Here is a 22874-nt window from a genome sequence, read left to right on the forward strand (position 1 = left end):
TGGTATTAAGGGTTTTAAAAAATCGGTTTTGCCGAAATGAATATGAAGAATAATGATCCATGTACCATGTTACTTACTGTTGCAGACCTGAGTTTTGTAAGCACTCAGTAATTTCAACATGATAAAATCATCTGGATGAATGCATTTTATGTGGATTACATAATATCTATTGCAAAGCAACTGCCAGACAGCAACAGTATGAGCTGTAAGTGCATGGTAAGTCAAGAACTGCTCCACATGTGCGAGCCACAGGCCTGTGACTTAAACCGCACAACTTATTGAAAGTTACTTCCGTTCTGACTTTGCACAGTACAGTGGACCCTGTGCAGAAGTGTAAGAACATCTCCAGTTTTGTTTGTTCAGTGCTTCTCACATTCTGTTGCAGGTGGTTAAGGGCTGCTTGTTCCTGTGCATTCAGACTTTCACTTGATGGCTTAATCATCTGGGCCACTTTCTTGTTAGTTGCCCTCTTAGATGCATAAAGTTCCACTATGGTGTCTTTTGTTAGGGGTGTCGGCAAAGCATGTTGAATACTGGAGTGGAAACAGCCAATTATGAACTTTGGCTCTTGAAGAAGAGCTTTATGTGTCATGGTTAAAATGGCAGTCTGCATGTTGTCTTATGGGGCAGGCAGTGTGAGCCCATTCTTGAGAAGAGGTCAAGTAAGTCCTCCTCAGCAGTTTCATCCATGTTGCCTTGTATTGCTTTTTCAACTGATGCTCGTTCACTCGCTGAAAGAAATCTGGCAAATTGACAGAGTTCTTCATCCACTGAAGTGACTCCTTGACAACAGGCAAGAATGAAAGCTGGTGACAGCTGAATTGGTATGATGTTGTGGTCTAAGTATCCTTTAAGACAGGGGTATTCAATTAAAATTCAAAGAGGTCCAGTTAGAGAAAATTTCCTAAAGCAAAGGTCCGGAACATCATAATGTCTAACTTTCTCGAGTGGGCCGAACCAGTAAAATTAAAGCATAATCTATCGATTATTCTGCCGATTAATAGAGTAATCAGATAAGAAATATTGTGTGTTCTGCATTTTTTTCTATTATATTACTTTTGCTTTATTTAAGAACAATGGTAATATACAAAAGAGAAGATAAGACAGGTCTATTAAATGAACAACTATAAATTGCTAAAGTAAAAATACTCAGCAAAGTAACTTTACTTTTAATGTAGATTTACTTTTACTGTTTTCACTTTACTTTTTACTTCTTTTTTTTTTCAAGTACAAAGGTAAAAGTAAAGGTAGTAATGTCTGCAGAAACAACAAACAGAAGAGTGAACTCACTTTTTTAACTGAAACAGTCACCAGAATGTTTTGTTAACATGTTAAAATCACAACATTTTTCTTCTGGAGCAGGACAGACGCTCCCAGACCCCAGAGGACAGGGGACTGGTTTACTAACATGTCACCTTTTTCTCCTCTTATGAGTTTGCAGGTCTGTATTTAGTCATCAAAAAATAACAATAAGAATACCATTAAAGTACAATAACAATAACATGCAAAATATTTCAATTGTAATTAAGTAAAAACACTAATACCACAATGTAAAAATACCTAAGTAAAGAATGTGAGTATTTTTCCATCACAGCAGGTCAGTGATCAGTGTTTCAGTGACTCTCTGTGGATCAGTGAATAGTGTTTTATTTATGGCAGCCCGCCACATTAAAAACATCGGCACCACAACATGATTTTCTATTTTTGGAGCCGCGCACCTTTTTCGGTCGTGTCTAGAAGGTAACTCTTTATTTGCACAAATATCAAACTCACGTGATCTTTCTCGGGTCTAGGGTTCCCTTCTAGACACGACCCTCTCTGTCTCTCTGTCAAACTACAGACAGCTGACTGTCTGTAAACAGCACGATGTTACACTCTGCAGTGTTTCACACAAAGACTTTATTTGTGTGGACACCCAGGTTTGGTTTGTCACCAATTTTGGCATTTTTATTTTTTTTAATTAGTCCGAGAGAACGACGGTATCAGTGATTGATTAGTGATCAGTCTGTCCTCCTCTCCTCCCTCACCTGTTCACTCTGCTGTGAGAAGGTCTGAAAGATTCTCACAGAGAAACACAGACTCTCCTGTTTTACATATAGGCCTCCTTATACAGTTGTTTCATTTTATAAGTGCATCTGGTTGGTGTCGATGTCATTAACCATCACGTTAGTTTCTGTTGTAATAAACTCCGTCATTAACAACAGTCTCCTCCACATGCAGCTTCTCTGCAGTTGGTCTGTGCGTCTCCTGATCAGCTAAACCAGCGGCGGAAAGACTAGAAAAGCTGTGCCAGTTAAAATAGAAGCGTCCCGTCAAAATTTAAAATCTCTTAATAATTTATTGGTTATAGGTCCGGGTCCGTATAGGACGGCATGTGGGTCCGGACTCGGACCGCAGTCCGCCATTTGGGGACCCCTGCTTTAAGCCAAGCTCTTCCAACAACTTGCCATACCTTCTCAGAATAGTCTGGTTGTATTCTGGGATCTCGTCCATCTTCCCCCTCGCCCTGTTCTAAGAAATGTTCCCAGAAAAGGTTTCTTGGTTAATTAAAGACTCAGGGTATTCAGAATAACCTAAAAAAAAAGCCTATAATAACCCTGAAAAGTCTTAAATTCCCCAAAACATTGGTATTAAGGGTTTTAAAAAATCGGTTTTGCCGAAATGAATATGAAGAATAATGTTCCATGTACCATGTTACTTACTGTTGCAGACCTGAGTTTTGTAAGCACTCAGTAATTTCAACATGATAAAATCATCTGGATGAATGCATTTTATGTGGATTACAGAATATCTATTGAAATGTTCCCAGAAAAGCAGAGTATACTTCTCTTGACACACCATCACCATCCACAGCTTTCTCATTTTGTAACTCCATCGTTATTATTGACATTCATTACTTCTGGATCCATGAAGACATTGAGAATATCATGAACAGTGTTTACTCGTCTTAATTTCACATGGTGGACTTTTTTTTCAGCTCCGGCTGATGATGCAGGAAGACTGGTTGGCCATACAGCTCCATCATTCAGTGTTGAATGCTGCAAGAATTTTTAAAAAATTAAGAAAATTAGTAAATTGATTTGATTATTGTTCAATATGGATGGGAATTGATAAGATTTTAGTTATACCAATTCCATTATTGTTTCTGTTTATTGGTCCGATTTGGTGTGGAAAAAGGAGGCCTACACAGGTTTTGAGCGTTAATGCGACTGTTTTATCATCTCTGAGTCTGAACACTGTAGAAACAGAGTAAAGTGATGCATGTGACTTGATTGTGGAAAAGCTCCACTCTTTAATTTGGAACTGGTTCTCGATCCACTAAGCCTGCCTGTGTGGCTCCCTTATTATTATAACATAATAACATAGGATATTTACTGTCTAAAAACATACCAGCATTGATAAAAGAATTGATAAGCTTAGAGGCATATGATTCTGGTTTTGATTCCAATTTGTTACCGGTTCTCGATTCCCCTCCCTATCAATCAATTAATCAATTAGTTAGTTGACAGAAAACAAATCAGTGACTTTGAAAATGAATCAATAAAGTAATTCATTACGCAAAATTATGATTATTCTCTAGTTCTGGATTTGCAGCTTTTCTGTTTTATATCGTGGTAAAATTAATATATTTTGTAGGGGTGTCCCGATCTGATATTGATATCGGATATCAGTCCACTATCAGCCAAAAAACGAGTATCAGATTTTATCGGACTGCATCTAAAATCTCCGATCTAAGCGCTCCGATAAGCAGTCCATTTTCCGCTCCAGCACTTCTATCCATAGGCTACTCTGGTTGCTGACTATTGTTTTCTGTTTGAGTAACATCACTTGATCAAGCCTTTTCTAACATTCCACACTCCAGAATAAGTAATAAAAGTATGTATGATTCATGCTGATGTCGGCTGGGCGATAAAACGATTTCGAAACTGGATCACAATAAAATGTATATCGATGACGATGATAACTATGGTCATTTTTACTCGATATGAATAAACCCTTATAGATCCAAACAGCGTGTCATGCAGCAGAAATTAACAGACAGCAGTCAGTCATTCTGTAGTGTTGGGGATGCCCATCATAGTACATGCCCACTTTGCAATGTTTGTTTGTGCAGAGGTGAGGAGAAGTTGAAAGTAGCGTGGACATAACAAAAAGAGTGGAAGATGAGTGGAAATGAGAAGCAAAGCGGTGGGGAAGATGAAGAAGAACTCGTGTTATCCTCAAAAACGCATGAAATTATGGATAAAATAGGTAACACAACGTCGGTAATTTGGAAGTGGTTTGGCTACTTGAAAGGTGACGACGCACAGACAAAGATGGTATGCAAAATATGTCATCGGTTGGTGCCAACCAGAACGGGAAACACAACAAACCTTTTCCATCCCTTGCAAAGGTGGCATCCCAGCGACTACAATGAGAGTATGAAAATCCGGCCCAAAACTGCAGCATGTCCCCCAGTAAGCGTTACTCAACAGCCTAGTACTAATGCTGCTGTGAGCAGCGCTAGTGGAGCTGTACCAAAACAACAATCAATATGAGAAGCGATCGAAAAGGAGCAGAGATATAACAGACGCAGTGTCATACTTTCTAGCCAAAGACATGATGCCCATGAGCACCGTGGAGAAAGACCAATTCAAGAAATTAATTAAAACGCTAGACTGCAGGTACGAGCTCCCAGGCAGGAAATATTTCTCTCAACTTCTCTCTACTTCTCTGTCATTTGTTTGTTTTTTATATTAGGTTGGACCACTACAGACAAGCATTTGAGATTGAAATGTTTGCTGCCCTGGGAATTTGATGTGATGGAAAGTCACAGATTTTACTTTTACTTACATTTTTGGCATGTTTTAGGTTGTTTTAATTAGGTGTTTAAAAAACACAGTTAGGAGGTACCACTTCCCAAAAATGTAGGCAAAACTAGCGACTCAGGCATAAAAAACAAAACAAAACTGGAGAATGTTTGCACTAGGTGATAGGTGTACTGCTTCACTTTATTTTCCTTTTACACTAGAGGGCAATGCACAAAGCATGTTTATAGTGTTATTCCAAACTGTTTGCACAATTCTTTATATTACTTAATTTTATATTAAGAAACTATATTCTAATGAATCATTTGGTTTCTTCAGGTGTCAGACTTTATCAGGATACTTTTCAAACTCACAGCATTATCAAATTATATATCATGATAAATATCGATAGATCAATACGGGAAAAATTGCACCTACATTTACACATAAATCATGTTCCAAAGCTATGTGTCAAAAGTGACAGTATGTGTCTAATTATTTCCACAACAATATAGTCTTGAAAACACAAATGTATCAGAAATGACCTTCTCTGGCCTGTCCTCTGTGGCGTCACAGTCCGAAGATGTTTCAGAAAGAGTTATGACATCTTCAGGAGAAACATTATCCTTTTCCTGGGAGGAAACATATATTCACAGCATTCGTAGTTTAGTGTCCTCATACACCTGACTAACTGATAAGATAAGATAAAACTTTATTGATCCCACACTGGGCAAATTCGCTTGTTACAGCAGCTCAGCAGTACAGACAGAAAAAAAAAAGACAATAAGTGTTATAAAATATTAAGATAAAAGTAGAAAATATAAAAAATGTACATACCTATCAAATTTTCAAAAAAAAACAATAGAGTCTAAGAAATAAAGATATAAGTACTAAGTACGAACTGTACACAAGACCATTTACAATATATACACCTTTTACTGTAACTATGTTGCCTTGAAGAGGCAGATTGCACAAGTGGGGGTATGGTGTATTGCACAAAAAATTAAATAAAATATTAGCAGCAATAGGATTTAACAAAATTAACATACAGTACAATACAATATTGCACACGGATGAAATTTTGTAGCAGACCTAACAGCGCTATATTAAGTCATGCTGGTATTGAAAAGTCTGACAGCTGACGGGATGAAGGACCTGCGGTAGTGCTCCCTCTTGCACTGAGACGAGGCGAGAGGGAGTGACAGTGAACCGACAAAGAAAAGAGGACAAGACACAGGATTAAATACACTAGGAAGGGGAAGAAAACAAGACACAGGTGAGGGCAATCAGAGACAGGTGAATAAATAATAAATAATAAGAATAATAAAACAAAATCAGTCACGATCTCAGGCACCCAGCCTGGCAACAAGGATCAGAAGTCTATGAGTTCATAGGCCCCGGGGACTGGACAGGGGCCAGATATGAAGGCTTGAGGGCCAGGCCGAGGCGAAGGCGGAGAAGCAGGAGACCTCTGGCGGACGGCCTGAGGGCGGGGCAGAGGCGAAGCAGGAGACCTCAGGCGGACGGCCTGAGGGCGGGGCAGAGGCGAAGCAGGAGACCTCAGGCGGACGGCCTGAGGGCGGGGCAAAGCTGGAGCAGGAGACCTCAGGCGGACGGCCTGAGTGCAGGGCAGAGGCGGAGCAGGAGACCTCGGGCGGATGGCCCGGAGGCAGAGCAGAGCCGGAGCAGAGCCCTTCTTGAGGCCGGCGACAAAGGCGAAGGCAGAGCCCCTCTGGAGGCCGGCGAAGGCAAAGGCAGAGCCCCTCTGGAGACGGGCGACGAGCAGGGGGCCGGCAGCGAGGGCAAGAACAACTCTGGAGACGGGCGACGAGCAGGAGGCCGGCAGCGAGGGCAAGAACAACTCTGGAGACGGGCGACGAGCAGGAGGCCGGCAGCGAAGGAGAGACCACTCTGGAGACGGGCGACGAGCAGGAGGCCGGCAGCGAAGGCGGGACCCCTCTGGCGGACGAGCAGGAGGCCGGCGGCGCTGGCGGGACCCCTCTGGCGGACGAGCAGGAGGCCGGCGGCGCTGGCGGGACCCCTCTGGCGGACGAGCAGGAGGCCGGCGGCGCTGGCGAGGGCAGGACCCCTTGGGCGGCCGGCGGCGCTGGCGAAGACAAAGGCGGGACCCCTTGGGTGGACGAGCAGGCGGCCAGCTGTGTTGGTGAAGACGAAGGCGGGACCCCTCGGGAGGAGGTGGCGACAACTCCAACGGCGGCCCAGCCACAGCAGGAACTGGAGGCTGTGGCGATGGCTGTGGCGATGGCTGTGGCGATGGCTGTGGCGATGGCTCAGCTGGAGCAGGAGGAGGTGAAGGTGGAGGTGGCGGCTGCGGCAGTGGCGGCGGCCCAGCCGGAGCAGGAACTGGAGATGGCTGCGGCTGCAGCGGCGGCTGCGGCCCAGCCGGAGCAGGAACTGGAGATGGCTGCGGCAGCAGCGGCGGCTGCGGCCCAGCCGGAGCAGGAACTAGTGATGGCTGAGGTGGAGGCTGCGGCGGCGGCCCAGCCAGAGCAGGAACTGGAGACGACGGCTGCAAAGGCGGCCCAGCCGGAGCAGGAACTGGAGGCGACGGCTGCGGCGGCGGCCCAGCCGGAGCAGGAACTGGAGGCGACGGCGATCTAGCCGGAACAGGAGATAGCTGCGGTGGCCTCACTGGGACAGGAAGCGGCTGCGGCCCAGCCGGAACAAGACATGGCTGCGGCCCAACCAGGACAGGAGATGGTGACGGCGACCCAGCCGGAACAGGAGATAGCTGCGGTGGCCTCACTGGGACAGGAAGTGGCTGCGGCCCAGCCGGAACAGGTGATAGCTGCGGCCCAGCCAGGACAGGAAGTGGTGGCGACCCAGTCGGAACAGGAGAAGACTGCGGAGGCCCCACCGGGACAGGAGGCGACGATGGCGGTGACCCAGTCGGAACAGGAGATGACTGCGGCGGCCCCATCGGGTCAGGAGGCGATGATGGCGGCAACCCCATCGGAACACGAGGAGATGGTGGAGATGGTCCCACCGGGACAGGAGATGGGGGCGACGGTCCCACCAGGACAGGAGGTGACGATGGCGGTGACCCAGTGGGAACAGGAGATGACTTCAGTGGCCCCATCGGGACAGGAGGCAATGATGGCGGCAACCCCATCATAACACGAGGAGATGATGGCAGCAACCCCATCGGAACACGAGGTGACGATGGCGGCGACCCAGTCGGAACAGGAGATGACTGCGGCGGCCCCACCGGGACAGGAGGCGATGGTGGCGGCGACCCAGCCGGAACAGAAGATAGCTGCGGCGGCCCCACCGGGACAGGAGATGGTGGCGGCGGCCCCACCGGGACAGGAGATGGTGGCGGCAGCAACACCGGGACAGGAGATGGTGGCGGTGGCCCCACCGGAACAGGAGATGGAGCTGACAGGGGGCTAGCAGGCCAAAGGCTAGCCTTTCTGGTAGCTGGCAGGATGCCAAAAGGCTGAGATGAAGCCTGGGCCAAGACCATGTTTAGCTGCTGAATCCGGGCAGTTAGGGCTGAAAGTGTCTGTTTCTGGGTGGCCATTAAAGTGACATTCTGCAGGATAATATTGTCCAAACCATTGCCACAGTTCTGCTCTTGGAAGGTGCCTGCTGGGTCCATCTTTTTGGTCGGTTCATTCTGTTACGATTTAAACAAGGTGGAGGACCCAAATGCAGACCACACAGAGGAGCAGTTCAAACGGATATTTAATTAACAACCAAAAGAACAAAAGGCTTACATAAATCCAGCAGGTGAGGGTCCAAAATCCAGGCAGGGAAAAAAAAACAAAAATCCACATACAGGAGAACACTAGGAAAACAAACAAGCACTGAGACAAGGTGAGAGGGAGTGACAGTGAACCGACAAAGAAAAGAGGACAAGACACAGGATTAAATACACTAGGAAGGGGAAGAAAACAAGACACAGGTGAGGGCAATCAGAGACAGGTGAAAATAATCAGTGATCAAAAAGGGAGGGAACACAGACAAAGACAGGAAGTAAAACCAAAACACATGAGGGAGGAACAGAAACTATCAAAATAAAACAGGAAACAACCAACAAGAATCCCAAACCATGACAGTTATTGCCCAGAGTTTTCCGAAATCCCCACAGTCTGTCCCTAATACCCTGCATGTGAGTGGGCTTGTCAGTCTTTGAGTCCCCTGAGTTTTCATTTGCAACATTTCTTTGCTGGCAAAATGCTTTCAGTGCAAGTCGGTCCCCACATCTCTCAATGTACTGTCCTAACTGCTCATCAGTCATAACATCTATGACGCTGATGTCGATCTGAAAAAAAGAAGGTGAAGAATGTAAACATCTTTGAAAAAACAAAATTAGAGAACGCTAGAAAAATGAGGGTAAGATTTGGTAATGCTAGCTTATGTGCCTACAGTCAATATGCGCTTTACTTCATCATGTAGTGTATGTGATACCAGCAGGGTCTTTTACCTTGTCTTTTAGTTGGTTGATGATACTGTTGGGTATATTTCGTGATTTAAGGAAACTGAATAAATCCACCTCTGCTGCCATGTCTACCACCTGATGGAACAGGTGTGGAAGCAGAAGTTAAAGTTTCACATGCATGCTTAACTTTACGTGCTCATGTAAAACTTTTAAGTTTAAATGTTGGTCTACGTGAGTATGTAAAGGTTTTACGCGTGCACATATTACCTTTACATGCTGACGTAGAACACACAAAAAAAAAAAAAAAATTTCTTTGTCTTCAATTAAACATAGTAGGCTACTTAGTCAATTACAGTTGTGACCTGGAACCGATTTATTGATGTTTATTTTGGACAGAAAAGCTTTGGAATTAATCATTTATTCATGTACACATACTTATTTGTAGTGTGCATGTGTTCATGATAGTAGGGGCTCAGCTTTCTTTAGATACATGAAGGGAGTTGCTCCAAGGAAAAAAGGTTGGGGACCACTGGTCTAGCCTACAATTCTGTGTGCCCTAATATGAACTTAGCCTACTTATATAGGTATTGATGGGCTGAAATACTTATGGCCCATATTATAATAAATAAGGAGGAAATAATGACACTTTGCCACAGTGCACAGCAACAAATCAGTGGGCTAAATGAAGGTTATGTGCAGCTGTTGGTGGCTGACTGGCAACTAAATAAAATCATGTGGCTAATAAACTGCTTCGTAGTTGGAAGAAGTCATTTCAAGATAAAGTTATATGTGGTAATATTTTTATGATTTCACATCACACAGTTAAGTCTTTTCTGTCTTGAGGTAGTTATTTTGCTGGCCAAGTTCACTGTTTTAATAATTTAATTTATTTTTATTTTTTTATTTTTCATCAATAAAGAATAGCATGTTTTCTCACTTTTTTTCACATTGGCAGAATTTGAAAATCATACCTTCGGAATTTATAAATGCCCTGGTATACTGTAATACCCCAATATCGCCTGGACCTAGTGGCCGGTTTGTTTACAAATGAGCATGTAGAAATTGCTTTGGCCTTCTGTCTGAAACAAGGACTTATAGACATCAAAATGCTTTTCTAATGAAGACTGTACCATTATATACATTCAGTACAAAAAACCTGGTTCCATGTCATATAAAATACGAAATGGAGTTTTAAGACTTTTTATGCACCTCAGTGTAACATCATGGCCATAACATCTTACACAATTGGGCTCTCTCACAATACAGTGCTAAATAACATTCAGTAGCCCCAGTGATCTCTTAAGGCCCCTACACATGATCAGTGGTAAAAACGCTTTGCGCTGGCTGTCCCATTATTTTCCTATGGAGAGAGCGGTAGCGCCCGACCTAGCGGCACCGCTACCCTCAGCGTGGCGCACCGCTCGGATCTGCCGCTCACTGCTGCGCCCAAAGTTCAAATTATTTGAACTTTGACCTTGTTTGCCGCTGACCTTTCAAAGCGCAACCAATGAGATAACAGCTGAATGTGACGTAGCCAGAAGCGACACATACAAACAGAGGAGGGGGAGGAAATGGAAGAAAAACTCATTCTCTGTGTTTCCAAGTTCCCCGAACTGTATAACACATGATACCACGATCTCGGCAGGAAGAGTATTGCTTGGCGAAATGTCAGTAGTCAGATCGGGCTACCAGGCTTGTGATTAGGCAGAGTTTACGAGCTACCGTTAAGCTAAATACAATGCTTTACAGCTATGCATTAGCTTAGCTGTTTGTGTACGTTCGCTATTCCAGGCAGACACAGTGACATGATCAGTGCTTCGTAGCTAGATAAACTATCATTTAGCTCAGCAACAGTAAATCCTATCATGTTGTTACATAGAGCTGTGGTTAGTTTTTGCAGAACAGGAGTCTGCTTTTTCCTCCTCGTCCTTTTTCAAGTAGCGTTTGGTGTTGCCTAGCAACGGTGAATAGCTCGCACTTGTTGATGACGTATACCTGAGCTCCTCCACGTCCGCTCGGCGCCTCTGCGCCCTACCTGGCGGTGAGCGAAGAGCAAATTTCTTGTCATGTGAAGGCCTCTTTACACATGTATTCTGCTGTGACAGTCTATTATTTTGTGTATCTTTCAGTCTCACATCTTTAGATGAAGAGGTAGAGACAACAGCTGACATTTCTGACAGAAGAGAAAGAAAGAAAGAAATGTGACGAGAAAGAGAATGAGTGGCAGTCTGTTTTGAATTCAGCAGCTGCTCTGTGGGGAATGTAATCCATATGTGTGGTCAGTCCGAGCTGCCCCAAAGGAAAAAAAGCAGGTCCTTCCTGCAAAGAAGTGATTGTTTTTACCTCTCCCCCTTGTTCAAATTCCTGTCGTTCTGGCCTCATGGACCCTGGATGCTAGTCAACTGTCTGCAGAAGGAGGGAACATGGAGAGCAGTAGAAAGGCAAGAGTGAAATCTGAAAGTGATGAAAGCCAGAGTGATTTTAACTGAGTCTGCATAATAACACTAAATCTCAGTGATCAGTCAAGAGTGTCTATAATCCACAAATTAGCTTTGAAAATGAACCTCAACTCAGGTAGACAGAAGAGAAAGAAATAGATAACGAAAGTATCATAAGTAACTAAAGTTACAGAAGTCAGGTGAATTAGCAATCTTACAGCGGTGCAAGTGCCATTTTTGCCACATCTGCAAGAAAGCAAATGCACTTGTGCCTGGTCTGTGCAGCCATGAGCGGGAGGTCTAAACATGAAAATCTTGTTCCTGGCGCATTGGAGTAAAAACCACTTTCGCCTTAGTCCAGCTAAAACCTGGTTGAAACGCAGTCTGTGGCGCACCTGGTACATTTGGCTGAAGCACACACACACACATCTTCACAATCATAAAACGCCTTAATTTACGTTTCTTCTTTTAAGCCCCCCTGGCTCAAGATGGCAAAGGTGGATTTGGACACACCTTGAATAAATTGCATCCTTTGTGCCTCACGCTTTCCACTTGCGCTTTAGATCAGCATTCAGATAGGGCCCAATTATTGCAATTTTGCTGCAGTTTTTTGCAATGCAAAATGCAAAACTGGTGAGGGCAACTTCTCTAACCAACAGTTCTGGGAATAATGTAATGTGTTACTCTAACTCCACTTCTTTTTGCTGTAATAGTGCCATGACAATCACTAAAATTGAAAAGGGCTTGTTTGTGGAAAAAAAAAGAAAAACTGGGTTAAAGGGTTAGAGTAAGGTTTATTATCCTGCGACCTTTATAATAATGCGTAACCCTGTGGATCTGGCATGTGCAGCAGTTGTCATTTATCACAACCTTTGGCTGTAATGACCTCACACAAGGCCCAAAGAAAAGAATCACTAAATAAAATGTCTGCGGGGCTAATGGATACTGGATCAACATTATCAGACCACTGGCCACTCACCTGCATGCTGAGTCACTTTGCAAGTTAATGTTAGCACCTGACAACAGTTAGCAAACACATTTGGCTGAGTTTGATCAGCTGTATGATGTTAACTTGCAATTTTGCAAAATGTGTTTTGCAAATTTCTAGCTGTAAATGATGCATTCTAAGCCAGGGTTGCCATGCTGTGAGCGACATTCTTTTAAATTTTGGAGAGTTGGGCAATATGTCAAAATTCCCCTCTCCTATCCTCTTGGGTGTCAGCTGGGAGATGTGCACAAGTGGGGAATTCACTATGTTACATATGCTGTATACGTTCATTATGTCCAATAAACAAAATAAATTTACAAAGTCAAAAAATTTTATATTCTCACACTTATTTTCATTTTAAAACAGAGAAATAAAACCGTACACGCTTTTACCAAACTAAGACAAGCTTAATTTGCTTGTTAAAACCTCGGAAAATTCACTTAATTCAAACTCGACAGAGAAACATGTAAAACTCAACAAAACCATCTTTGTTAGTCTGTCCACTCTTCCAACAACCACCAACTCTGGTTTGGTCAAATTAAATCCTTAATTCACTGCATGAAAAAAGTACAGAGTCTAATTCTGCAGGCTGTTTATCTCTCACTCGTCAATCAGCCCAGCGCACTCCTGGTCCTGTGAGTGTGTGTGTACTGTGCTGCTCTGCAGACCATTACATTAGCAAAATAAAATGACAACTGGGATGAACAGGCAATCATATTATGGCTAAAGTCCCACTAGTATTGTAATGGTAAAACCACATGAATGTTGGTTATGTACTGTAACTTCACATTCTAGTGACTATGACTATAGGCTCCTGAGTATGAGAATATCTAATTTCTTGACACTTCATTTTATTTCTTTCTGTTTTGTTCTTATTTTGTATTGTTCTTTGTATATTTATAATTTGAGTGTCTCTGCTGAGAATCAGCCTTTTACATTCGTTAATAGTGGTGCAACGGATCATTGTTGATCCGTGATCCGTACGGATCGCTCTCCACGGATCGGAACGCACGTGGTCCGCGGATTGGTTGATGACAAAAAAAGTTGTACGTGGTCACGTGGAGAGCGCAAATTTAATCCACACTAGTTGAGTGCAGCGGTAGTCATGGCTAGCGGAGGAGCAGAGGAACTTGCAAAACCTTCTGCGTCATTTAAGTCGCCCGTATGGGAGCATTTTGGCTTCCCTGTAAAATACAGTGATGATGGAAGAAAGGTGGTGGACAAAACTATAACGGTGTGTAGGCACTGTGGCACGAGAAAGCCGTATGAGAGTGGAAACACATCGAGCATGGCCACCCATATGAAGCGACATCACCCGGATGTGTCAGTGACCGGAGCCAAGACGAAGGCTGCTCAACAACCGCTTATCACCGCGGCATTTAAGCAGCCCCTTGCTGCAGAATCCGACCGGGCTAAAGCTATTACAAAAGCTATTGGGGTGTTTATTGCTGCAGACATGAGGCCATATTCCGTGGTGCAAAACACGGGGTTTAAACATATGCTGAACGTGCTTGAGCCACGTTACGAGATCCCGTCGCGCACCCACTTCAGTGATAAGATCGTGCCAAGTCTGTATGAGCAGGAAAAGACAAAAGTTGTGGATGAATTATCCCAGGTATCCTCTGTTGCGCTCACCACAGATGGGTGGACCTCCAGGGCAACAGAAAGCTATATAACTATAACTGCTCACTACATCACAGCGGAGTGGGAGATGAGGAGCCCTGTGCTGCAGACACGCCCCCTCTATGAGAGTCACACAGGCACAAACCTGGCGCAAGTACTGACAGAAGCAGTGGCAGAGTGGAAGATAGAAAGGCCCAATACTAATATCTCAGTCACAACAGATAATGCTAAAAACCAAATAAATGCAGTGAATGAGGCAGAACTGGGCCCACAGATAGGGTGCTTTGCGCATGCAGTAAATTTAGCATCCCAAAAGGGAATCACAGTGGATAAGATGGACCGCCTCCTTGGGAGGATCAGGAAGGTGGTTTCCTACTTCCACCGAAGCACAACAGCTGCTCATGTGCTTAAGACAAAGCAAGAAATGCTACAGCTGCCTACTCATAAGCTTATACATGATGTCACAACAAGGTGGAACTCCACTTATGATATGTTGGAGCGTTATCTTGAGCAGCAGGCAGCTATATACTCTGCACTGACAGACAAGACCCCGAAGAAAAATGTCAGAGACATCGTCACCTTGTCTGATGTTGATGTGAAAGTGGCAGAGGAGGTTCTTCAGGTGCTCAAACCCCTCAAAACGGTTACAACTCTGTTGAGCACTGAAACTGCACCATCTGTGTCCATGATCCTGCCTCTGAAAACAAGGATTCTACAATCCATGGCCCCAAATGAGGAAGACAGCACCATCACAAGAGATGTCAAGACTGCCATTAGAGAGGACCTGAAGCCCAGATACACTTTGCCCCCTACTCTACAGGACTACCTTCACAGATCTACTGCACTGGATCCAAGGTTCAAGTCCCTGTCTCACCTACACCCTGCCCTATGCCAGAGGACATACAGTGATCTCACCACTGAGATTGTGAGCAGGCTGGGCACTGAAGACTGTGAAGAGGTAAAGAAAAAAAAAATATTATTTAAAAATTATATATTTTATATGTGTTTATTTTGAATAGTAATGTATTTTATTAAATGTTATTGCTACATTTTTCATGTTTATGAAATATGAAAATACATAATTGGTTTAATTAATCAAGAAATTTTCTCTGCAGGGTCAAGCTGCAAAGCCAACAGAAGCAGTCTTGGACACATCTCCTCCACAAAAGAAGTCGGCCATGGCAGAGCTTTTTGGAGAGACCTTTGCAAGCAAGGACCTGAGCAGCAAGACTTTTGCTGACACCATCAAAGAAGAGGTGGCATCCTACCAGGCAGCAAGCGGCATTCCAGTGGATGGTGATCCACTGACATGGTGGAAAAGCAATGAGTGTAAATACCCAAACATTGCCATGATGGCAAGACATTATCTCGCCGTGCCTGGCACTTCAGTGCCTAGTGAGAGGGTGTTCTCCACAGCAGGGGACATAGTGACTGCAAAGAGGTCTACACTCTCCCCAGACAATGTAGACATCCTTATCTTTTTGAAAAAGAATTTGAAATTATAAGCTCAGGTCTGCTTTGCTTTCTTTCTTCTTTTTTTGATGATGTGGACATAGGCTAGTTTTTAATTCACTGTCCATGTTTAAAGGAAGAAGGTAACATGCCTTATATTGCACTTTAAGTTGTTTGTATATGATTTAAATTAAATTAAAAATTAAATTATTTTAATTAAACATTGGATGGACATCTTGAGTTGAATGTTGTTTTTATTTAATGGGCAAACAATCCTTGCAATAAGTGTTTTACAAAATAAATGGAGAGCAAAGTTATATTTGTCTTGTCTTTTTTTTTTTTTTTTTTTTTTTGCTGATCAGAAAATTGATCCGATCCGTGACTCAAAACTGTGAAACGATCCGAACCATGAGTTTTTTGATCCGTTGCACCCCTATTCGTTAACATACCTCTGTAAATGAACCTTTTGTTGTATTGGGAGGAGAGCACAGTTATCCCCTGACATCACACCTTACCTACCCTTCTTTAACACAAGAACTCATTGCTATTATAATTACAGACTTTCACTTTCTCAGATGTACTCCCACTGGTTTAGCACCTAATTAACATTTGGGTTCAGGAAGCTTGTTTCCTGAACCTTCTGATGAAATTTGCATTCTAAACCTAATGTGATTTCCTGTAAAACAGTATATAACCTGGCAAACAACCTGACTCCAGCAGACAGTGTCATGCCACCATGTTGTGAGGCTGCACAGTGAATAAAGCTCATCTAGAACCAGCCAACGATCTTGACCTGAAGAATCTTTTCTTCAATAGTAGTGAATTCACTACTTACGCACAAGGGGGGGCAACGATATCGCCAATTGATGGGCTGACAATGGTTGTTTGTAAAATTCAATTGATATAGAAACCCAGTCTTTTTTCATTATATGTTATATTACTATATAGCTTTTGTACTTAATTGGTGGCCTTTTTGCATTCTAAAGTTGCTGATTCAGTGAACTGTTAACACTCTAAAAGCTTTTGTTGTTAGCCATCCAGATGTTGGCTGTCGTGAAAACAAAATCAACTTCTATGGCCTTCAAGTTAGATTCCATAACTGCAAATTGTTTTGAGATAGCCAAACAAAGTAATGACAATACTTACACCAGTGGAAAGTGCCGCTCTCTCTCTCTCTCTATCCCTCATCTCCATCCTTGGTTTAGCTTTTTGGCTGCAGCTGACATGACCTGCCCTGACCTGCTGTATATACAAGTCATCATAAGAAAGCTTACCTACCTAGGTCAAAAAGTAACTCAGTATCTTGGACTTACTTGGATAAATAACTCTAATACAATTACTAACAACCATACATTATTAGTGCAATATGCTACAGTACAATTATACAAGGTTCTGAATGAAATTTGATTTACTATATCAGTACTTTGTACACACTCATTTCACAATATACAGGCAAATTATATACTCTATACTATTACTAATCCCTTAACAATTCTTCAGAGTGAACCTCACTTTTGGGTTGGAAATTATTAAGACTGTCTGACTGACACCTTTTTTTCCAGCTGCAGGAAGTGCAGCTCTGATTGTCTAGTTTGTGTTGCATTTGTTGGTTAAGTATGTTGTAGAGACTATTTTACATTGATGTAAATTAAGGATGGGCATTTTCAACGAATTTTTTGATCGATAATCATGAGAATTAACGATCAATTATCGATTTAATCATTAAGAAATGTCTGATAGAAAAAATGATTAAAAATACCACAGGCAGTCTGTTTTTTCTCAATTAAGTATTTATTTCAAGAAGAACCTTTAATCCAACAATCCTCTTGCTCAATTTAGGCTACAGTTTAAATGTGCAACTGTTAAACAAAACACCGCGAGGCATCGGGCTGAAACTCCTCATAAAATAAAAGCCAGTGACAGTACTATTTTCTCAAACAAAATACAATTCCGCCTCTTTTAGACAGAATAAAAAATCATAATAAATAATAATAATTTAAGGAGAACTTTAATCCACGTCTTGCGCGATTTACAATTTAAATGTGCAACTGTTAAACAATAGAAATAGGCCTACGCAGAGGCGTCGGGACTCGGGATCTTAACAAAATAAGAGCCAGTAGGCTATTCTCTAAAACAAAATAAATAGGCTACATTTCGCCTCTTTTAAACACAAAAATAAAACATCATATTATTAACTAATAGTCATTTAATCAAAGAACAAAGTAGACTCGCAGCTGACCTTTTTTTTTTCTTTTGCCAAAAGTCATGGCTGAGAGAGGGAGATCCCACACAACAATAACACATTATAGGCCTATAGGTTTACATGAAGGCTACGGTGGTAACTGTCCTGGGCTATAGCTTACTTAACCTACTGGTTTTTGTTGAGAAAAATAAGCATGTTAACATGCTCGGGGGTGAGATGTGAACGCAGCCGAGTGACTGTCAGTCCAGCAGCTTGCATGAGCAGTTGCTTTCTGTTTTGGCGAAAGAAAGCTCAGATGCTTGTGACGGGGGTCCAGCATTGACGCAATCATCAGGGCGGATGTCACAAACTTGTTCGACTGAACCTGTATAAATAAATTATGTACAAAAATAAACTGTTAGAAAATATGGGATATTTCTATATAGCCTATAAAAGTCTCGTTATCGTTTATGGCCAACTGGAGAGCGTGGGCAAAGCAAGCAACAGACAGCCAGCTGACTCTGGTGGGACTGTTGGCAGCCGTGATGTTGGCCATGTTGTCGTGGACGCAGGCAATAACTCGGCCTTCAAACCCCCACTGCTCTACAGCCTCAATCATCTTCTCAGCAAGAAGGTCGGCAGTATGCCGGCCTGGAAGGCTATCAGTCAGCAGGACCACTGAATTCATTTGCCATTTCTCACAAATGTAATGGCACGTGATGGTGAGGTAGCTCTCCGCTGTTAAAGTGGTCCAACAGTCAGTTGTTATAGCAACGCTGGTTACAGTGGCTAACTTGTTTAGCAGCTCCTGCTTTCGCTCCTCATAGTGAGTTTCTGTGAGCCTGGTGCTGGTGCGCCGTGAAGGAATCTGATATGCGGGTTCGAGTATATTAATCACATCTCGGAAACCTTTCCCCTCGATGACACTCGTGGGCAACATATCTACTTCAATCATTTTGCAGATACCCTCCGTGATGTTCTCTGCCCGCTTTGCATCACAGCTCCTCCAGCTTAAGGCTGAGGCAATGGTGGGTTGATTGCAGGATGAGGATTCATTACCTTTAAGCACGGTCGGATGAGCGTTCTTTAGGTGATACATCATAGGAGTTGTTGTTGAATTATACTTGTAAATTGTGTCGCAGTATTTGCAATGATCAGAGTCATTTTTAAGCTCGAAATGGTCCCACGCCAGACTTCGCTGTGCACGCTTCATGTTTACTACCTTCAGATACGGCGGCAGGGCAGAAGTCAGCTCGCAGGCGGTTTTCTCTGCTGTCCTTAGGCTATATCGCCCCCCGCTGGTGGGATATTTTACTACCGCCACATAGTGAAATTCATTACATTGCTTTCTCGACGCACACTACATGAACTCTGTTTAACACTGTCGAAAAATCGAAAAAAAAAATTACGTGATTGACAAAATTCTTAATGATCAATTATCGATCATCGATTAATCGTGCCCATCCCTAATGTAAATACAGGTGTGCCTTGAGATTTTGGCTTGCCCTTTGGCTTTCCTTGGGCAGAAAAAGTTTGAAAATCACTGGGCTAGTCTATTATACAATATAATAACAAGTGCTTGTAGTTGCCTGGTGGCCGTGAGTCCTCTGCAGCAGCCATGGACTCAACTCCTGCCTGCGGTCCTTTGTGGGTTGTCATCCCCAACTCTGTCTCCCCCTTTGCTGTCTTCACTTCAGCAGTCTTATCAAATAATAAAAGCATAAAAGCCCCCCAAAATATCTATATGTATAAAGAACAAACAATAAATGCTTCTTGTAACCATTTCCTCTGAATGTGCATGTGTAAAATCTGCCATTTTCATCAGCACGGCATTAATCCTGCCATGTGGCTGGGGCTTGCTGAAGGATGGGCTCATTCATGCAAATAACTGTATTAGTCTTTGAAGTAGGGTATTTATCCCCAAATGCACTACAGTATTTTTTCATACATTCATCTATTTGTGGCAGCCCGCCAAATTCACTGGTGCAATCTTGCACAGGTCTGGGGTCTGGTTTCTAGACACAACCATTTCTTTGTCACTCTCACAAACTCATGACAGCAGACCTGTTTATGAACAGCATGCTGTTACACATTCTGTAGTGTTTCCCACACATAGACTTTTTGCGGATGGCAGAGTATATTTTGTGACCCATTTTAGCATTTTAATCATTTTTATCATAGAAAAACAACAAGACTTTTGTCATACTAATACTACAGTACTTAATACTACTTGAGTAAATCACAAATGAACTGAAGGAACATTTTCATCATTGTGCATTCCTGAATGACCAGCCATCAAAACTTGGTCTTAGTTGTTTGCCAGAAAAGAGTTCAGTGCATGCTAACAGTGTTTACTGGTTATCAGCGACAACTAATTAAGTTGAAGTCAGTTATGCATGTAGCTTTACTTTAAACCCCACCCTACTCTTAGTTATATTAGTATGTTGATAACAGACTGTCTTGGAGAGCCAGATGGGAGGCACATGATGCCTGACAGTGAATCTGGGGGAAGATACACATTAATGATGGATCATGCTTACCTTCAGTACTTACTTCAGTACTGTGATTAAGACGAGCACCTCCAACTATCCAACCAGACCAATTGCCGCAGCAGGAGAGATTAGCTGGTCTGGGGGCCTTTACACACCAGCAGTGACGCAAATAAATGGCACAGAATTGAGAAGGAAGCAAAATTTTGATCAGCCTGATTATTCACATTTGCTAATAAATTGTAACTCTTTGCAAAATAAATTGCAAAAAAAAAAATATATAATCAACATTAAGGGAACATTCACCTAGGACTCCTTGTTACTTAAAAAGAAGACAAAACAACATACGTTGGTACAACCAATACAGAGAAAGAGAGGAGAACTTGTGTGAAACAAGAGATCTCCCATGTTGGATGTTCTGGATGTAACATAGTCAACAACATGCAGCTTGATTGGTCAGATTGCCAGAAAAAAAAAAATTCAGACCGAGATCTGAAAAGATAAAAGCTGCAATCACTCAACTTAATACTGCTAATCCACTGCCTTTTTTTTGTTACTCTACTACACTTGCACTACACTGGTGCACTACAGAGATAGCTACTAGTTACTTTGTAAGATGTAAGTTTAAACCAGTTTTTTATGTCTTATCCTTGTCTAGGCAATAAACGTCACGCATCATGCTCACAGTTTTCATGCCACATTGAAGTGTCTGTCTATATAGATTCATGATTCAAGATATTTATTGTCACTTGCTTATACAAGTACAAACATGAGAAAACCTTTGGTGAGGCTGTGCATTTTCGCTGGTCTCACAATTCGATTAGATTACAATTATCCTGTCAACGATTCCATTCGATTCAATTTCATGATGCGTCACGACAGTGTTGGGAAAGTTCACTTTCTACATGAACTACTTCAAAGTTCAGTTCACAAATTTTAAAGTGAACTAGTTCAGTTCATAGTTCATAATTCAAATTTTTTTAACTAAGTTCACAGTTACAAAAATGAACTAGTTCATAGTTTTTTTTTTTTAATATGTTGCTGCGAGCCATTATTTTTCAAAATTATTGCCACAGCCGATATAGAACCACAGACAGCAATTATTTTATCAGTTATAACGTTGGAGTATCTTTTGATTTTTTTATTCCGTGCACATACCTTGAAAGGCTACCCGGGTGCTCGAGTTCAATGTGCCATTTCAGGTTTGCTGTTGATGTAACTTGGGTGTCAAACTCAATCACAGAAGATATCACACACTTTAATCATGCAAACCCTCAATGGCACTGCATTTGACACAAAAATATGCTCATATAATAATATTACAAACCCATCAGCCGGGAACGAAGTTAAATTAAATGAGCGTGCCGTTCACAGGCATCAGAATGAACGCGTTCACAGTAATGTTCATCAGGCAGAAATACACGTTCGCCCAAAATATGAACGAGTTCATGATCTATCGTTCTTTGAATGCGTTCAGGCACAACACTGCATCACGATACATTGCATCCTCAATTTTCTTTGTTACTGCACGTGGCTGCACAATATATCGTTTGAGCATCGTCATCGCAATGTACGTGTGCGCAATAGTCACATTGCAGGTCCTGCGATGTAGGAGGCAAATGAACTAAACATGTTCTCGTTTAATTTCAAGGGTACCTGACACACACTGCGCGCAGCGATCCACCAATCACAATCGTATTTAATCAGTTTGCTAAAGCAGAACATGCCCCTGTATATGGAGTGAGTCACAAGATCAGTGCAGGTTAATTGTCCACAAGATGGCAGCAGTGCAGCATAACATAAAGTGCTATTCAAGTCATCTGGTGAAAATTCCTGTATTTTTTCATATCGCAATATATATCGCAGGGTTAAAAAAAATCGCAATGTCAGTTTTTTCCAATATTGTGCAGCCCTAGTTTTGAGTAATTTTTTAATCATCAAGCGTCAAAATTTTCTGATTTTAGGTTCTCAAATGTAAATATTGTTTGATTTCTTGAGTCCTCTTATGACAGTCAACTGAATATTTTTGTGTTTTGGACAGAAGACATTTGAGGACGTCAACATGGACTTGGGAAAACAATGCTCAACATTTTTCACCATTTTACAAACCAAACCTGTGATGATGTGATGAAAATAATTGTTAGTTGCAGCCTTACTGTAGACTAGGGATGTATACGATTATTGCCTACACCACTAGTCGGCAGCAGAAATACTAGTCAGTTAAACTATTTATCAATATTTTATTCAGATACAATGCCAGTTACAGTTGCCTCTAAGGTGTTATGCAGCCGCCGGCCACTAGTCAGGACTGCAGCCGCGTCAGACAGCAGGTCCCTCTCGCCCAGCGCCCTGATGTCCCACCCAGTCCTGGATGTTTTTAATCAGCGGAGTCAGACAGATGACATCTTGTCAAACCAGTGTGGCTTTGTAGTGTTTTGATATAGAAAATGGAAATAAAGCTGAATGTAGGCTGTGACAGAATAATCTGATACATAACCACTGGACTGGAG

At 42.5% G+C, this 22874-nt stretch overlaps 2 protein-coding genes across 9 annotated transcripts in view; both read left to right on the forward strand.

The window, feature by feature from the left end:
- Positions 1-22874, forward strand: part of plekha6 (pleckstrin homology domain containing, family A member 6) — a 226608-nt gene that overhangs the window by 58254 nt on the left and 145480 nt on the right. The gene's annotated exons all lie outside the window — the stretch shown is intronic.
- LOC146330980 (E3 SUMO-protein ligase ZBED1-like) lies at positions 13569-16123 on the forward strand. The gene is made up of 2 exons (XM_084743699.1): positions 13569-15199; positions 15357-16123. The coding sequence occupies exons 1-2, from the start codon at positions 13724-13726 to the stop codon at positions 15744-15746; spliced, it is 1866 nt and encodes a 621-aa protein (XP_084599825.1). The 5' UTR covers positions 13569-13723; the 3' UTR covers positions 15747-16123.

Source organism: Lutjanus erythropterus, chromosome 2 (assembly GCF_056507025.1).
Source record: "Lutjanus erythropterus isolate fLutEry1 chromosome 2, fLutEry1.hap2, whole genome shotgun sequence".
NCBI lineage: Eukaryota > Metazoa > Chordata > Actinopteri > Lutjaniformes > Lutjanidae > Lutjanus > Lutjanus erythropterus.

Coding starts and splice junctions, on each gene's coding strand:
- LOC146330980 (XM_084743699.1), top strand. CDS start 13,724: ATGGCTAGCGGAGGAGCAGAGGAACTTGCAAAACCTTCTGCGTCATTT. Junction 15,200..15,356: donor GCACTGAAGACTGTGAAGAG/GTAAAGAAAAAA, acceptor TTTTCTCTGCAG/GGTCAAGCTGCAAAGCCAAC.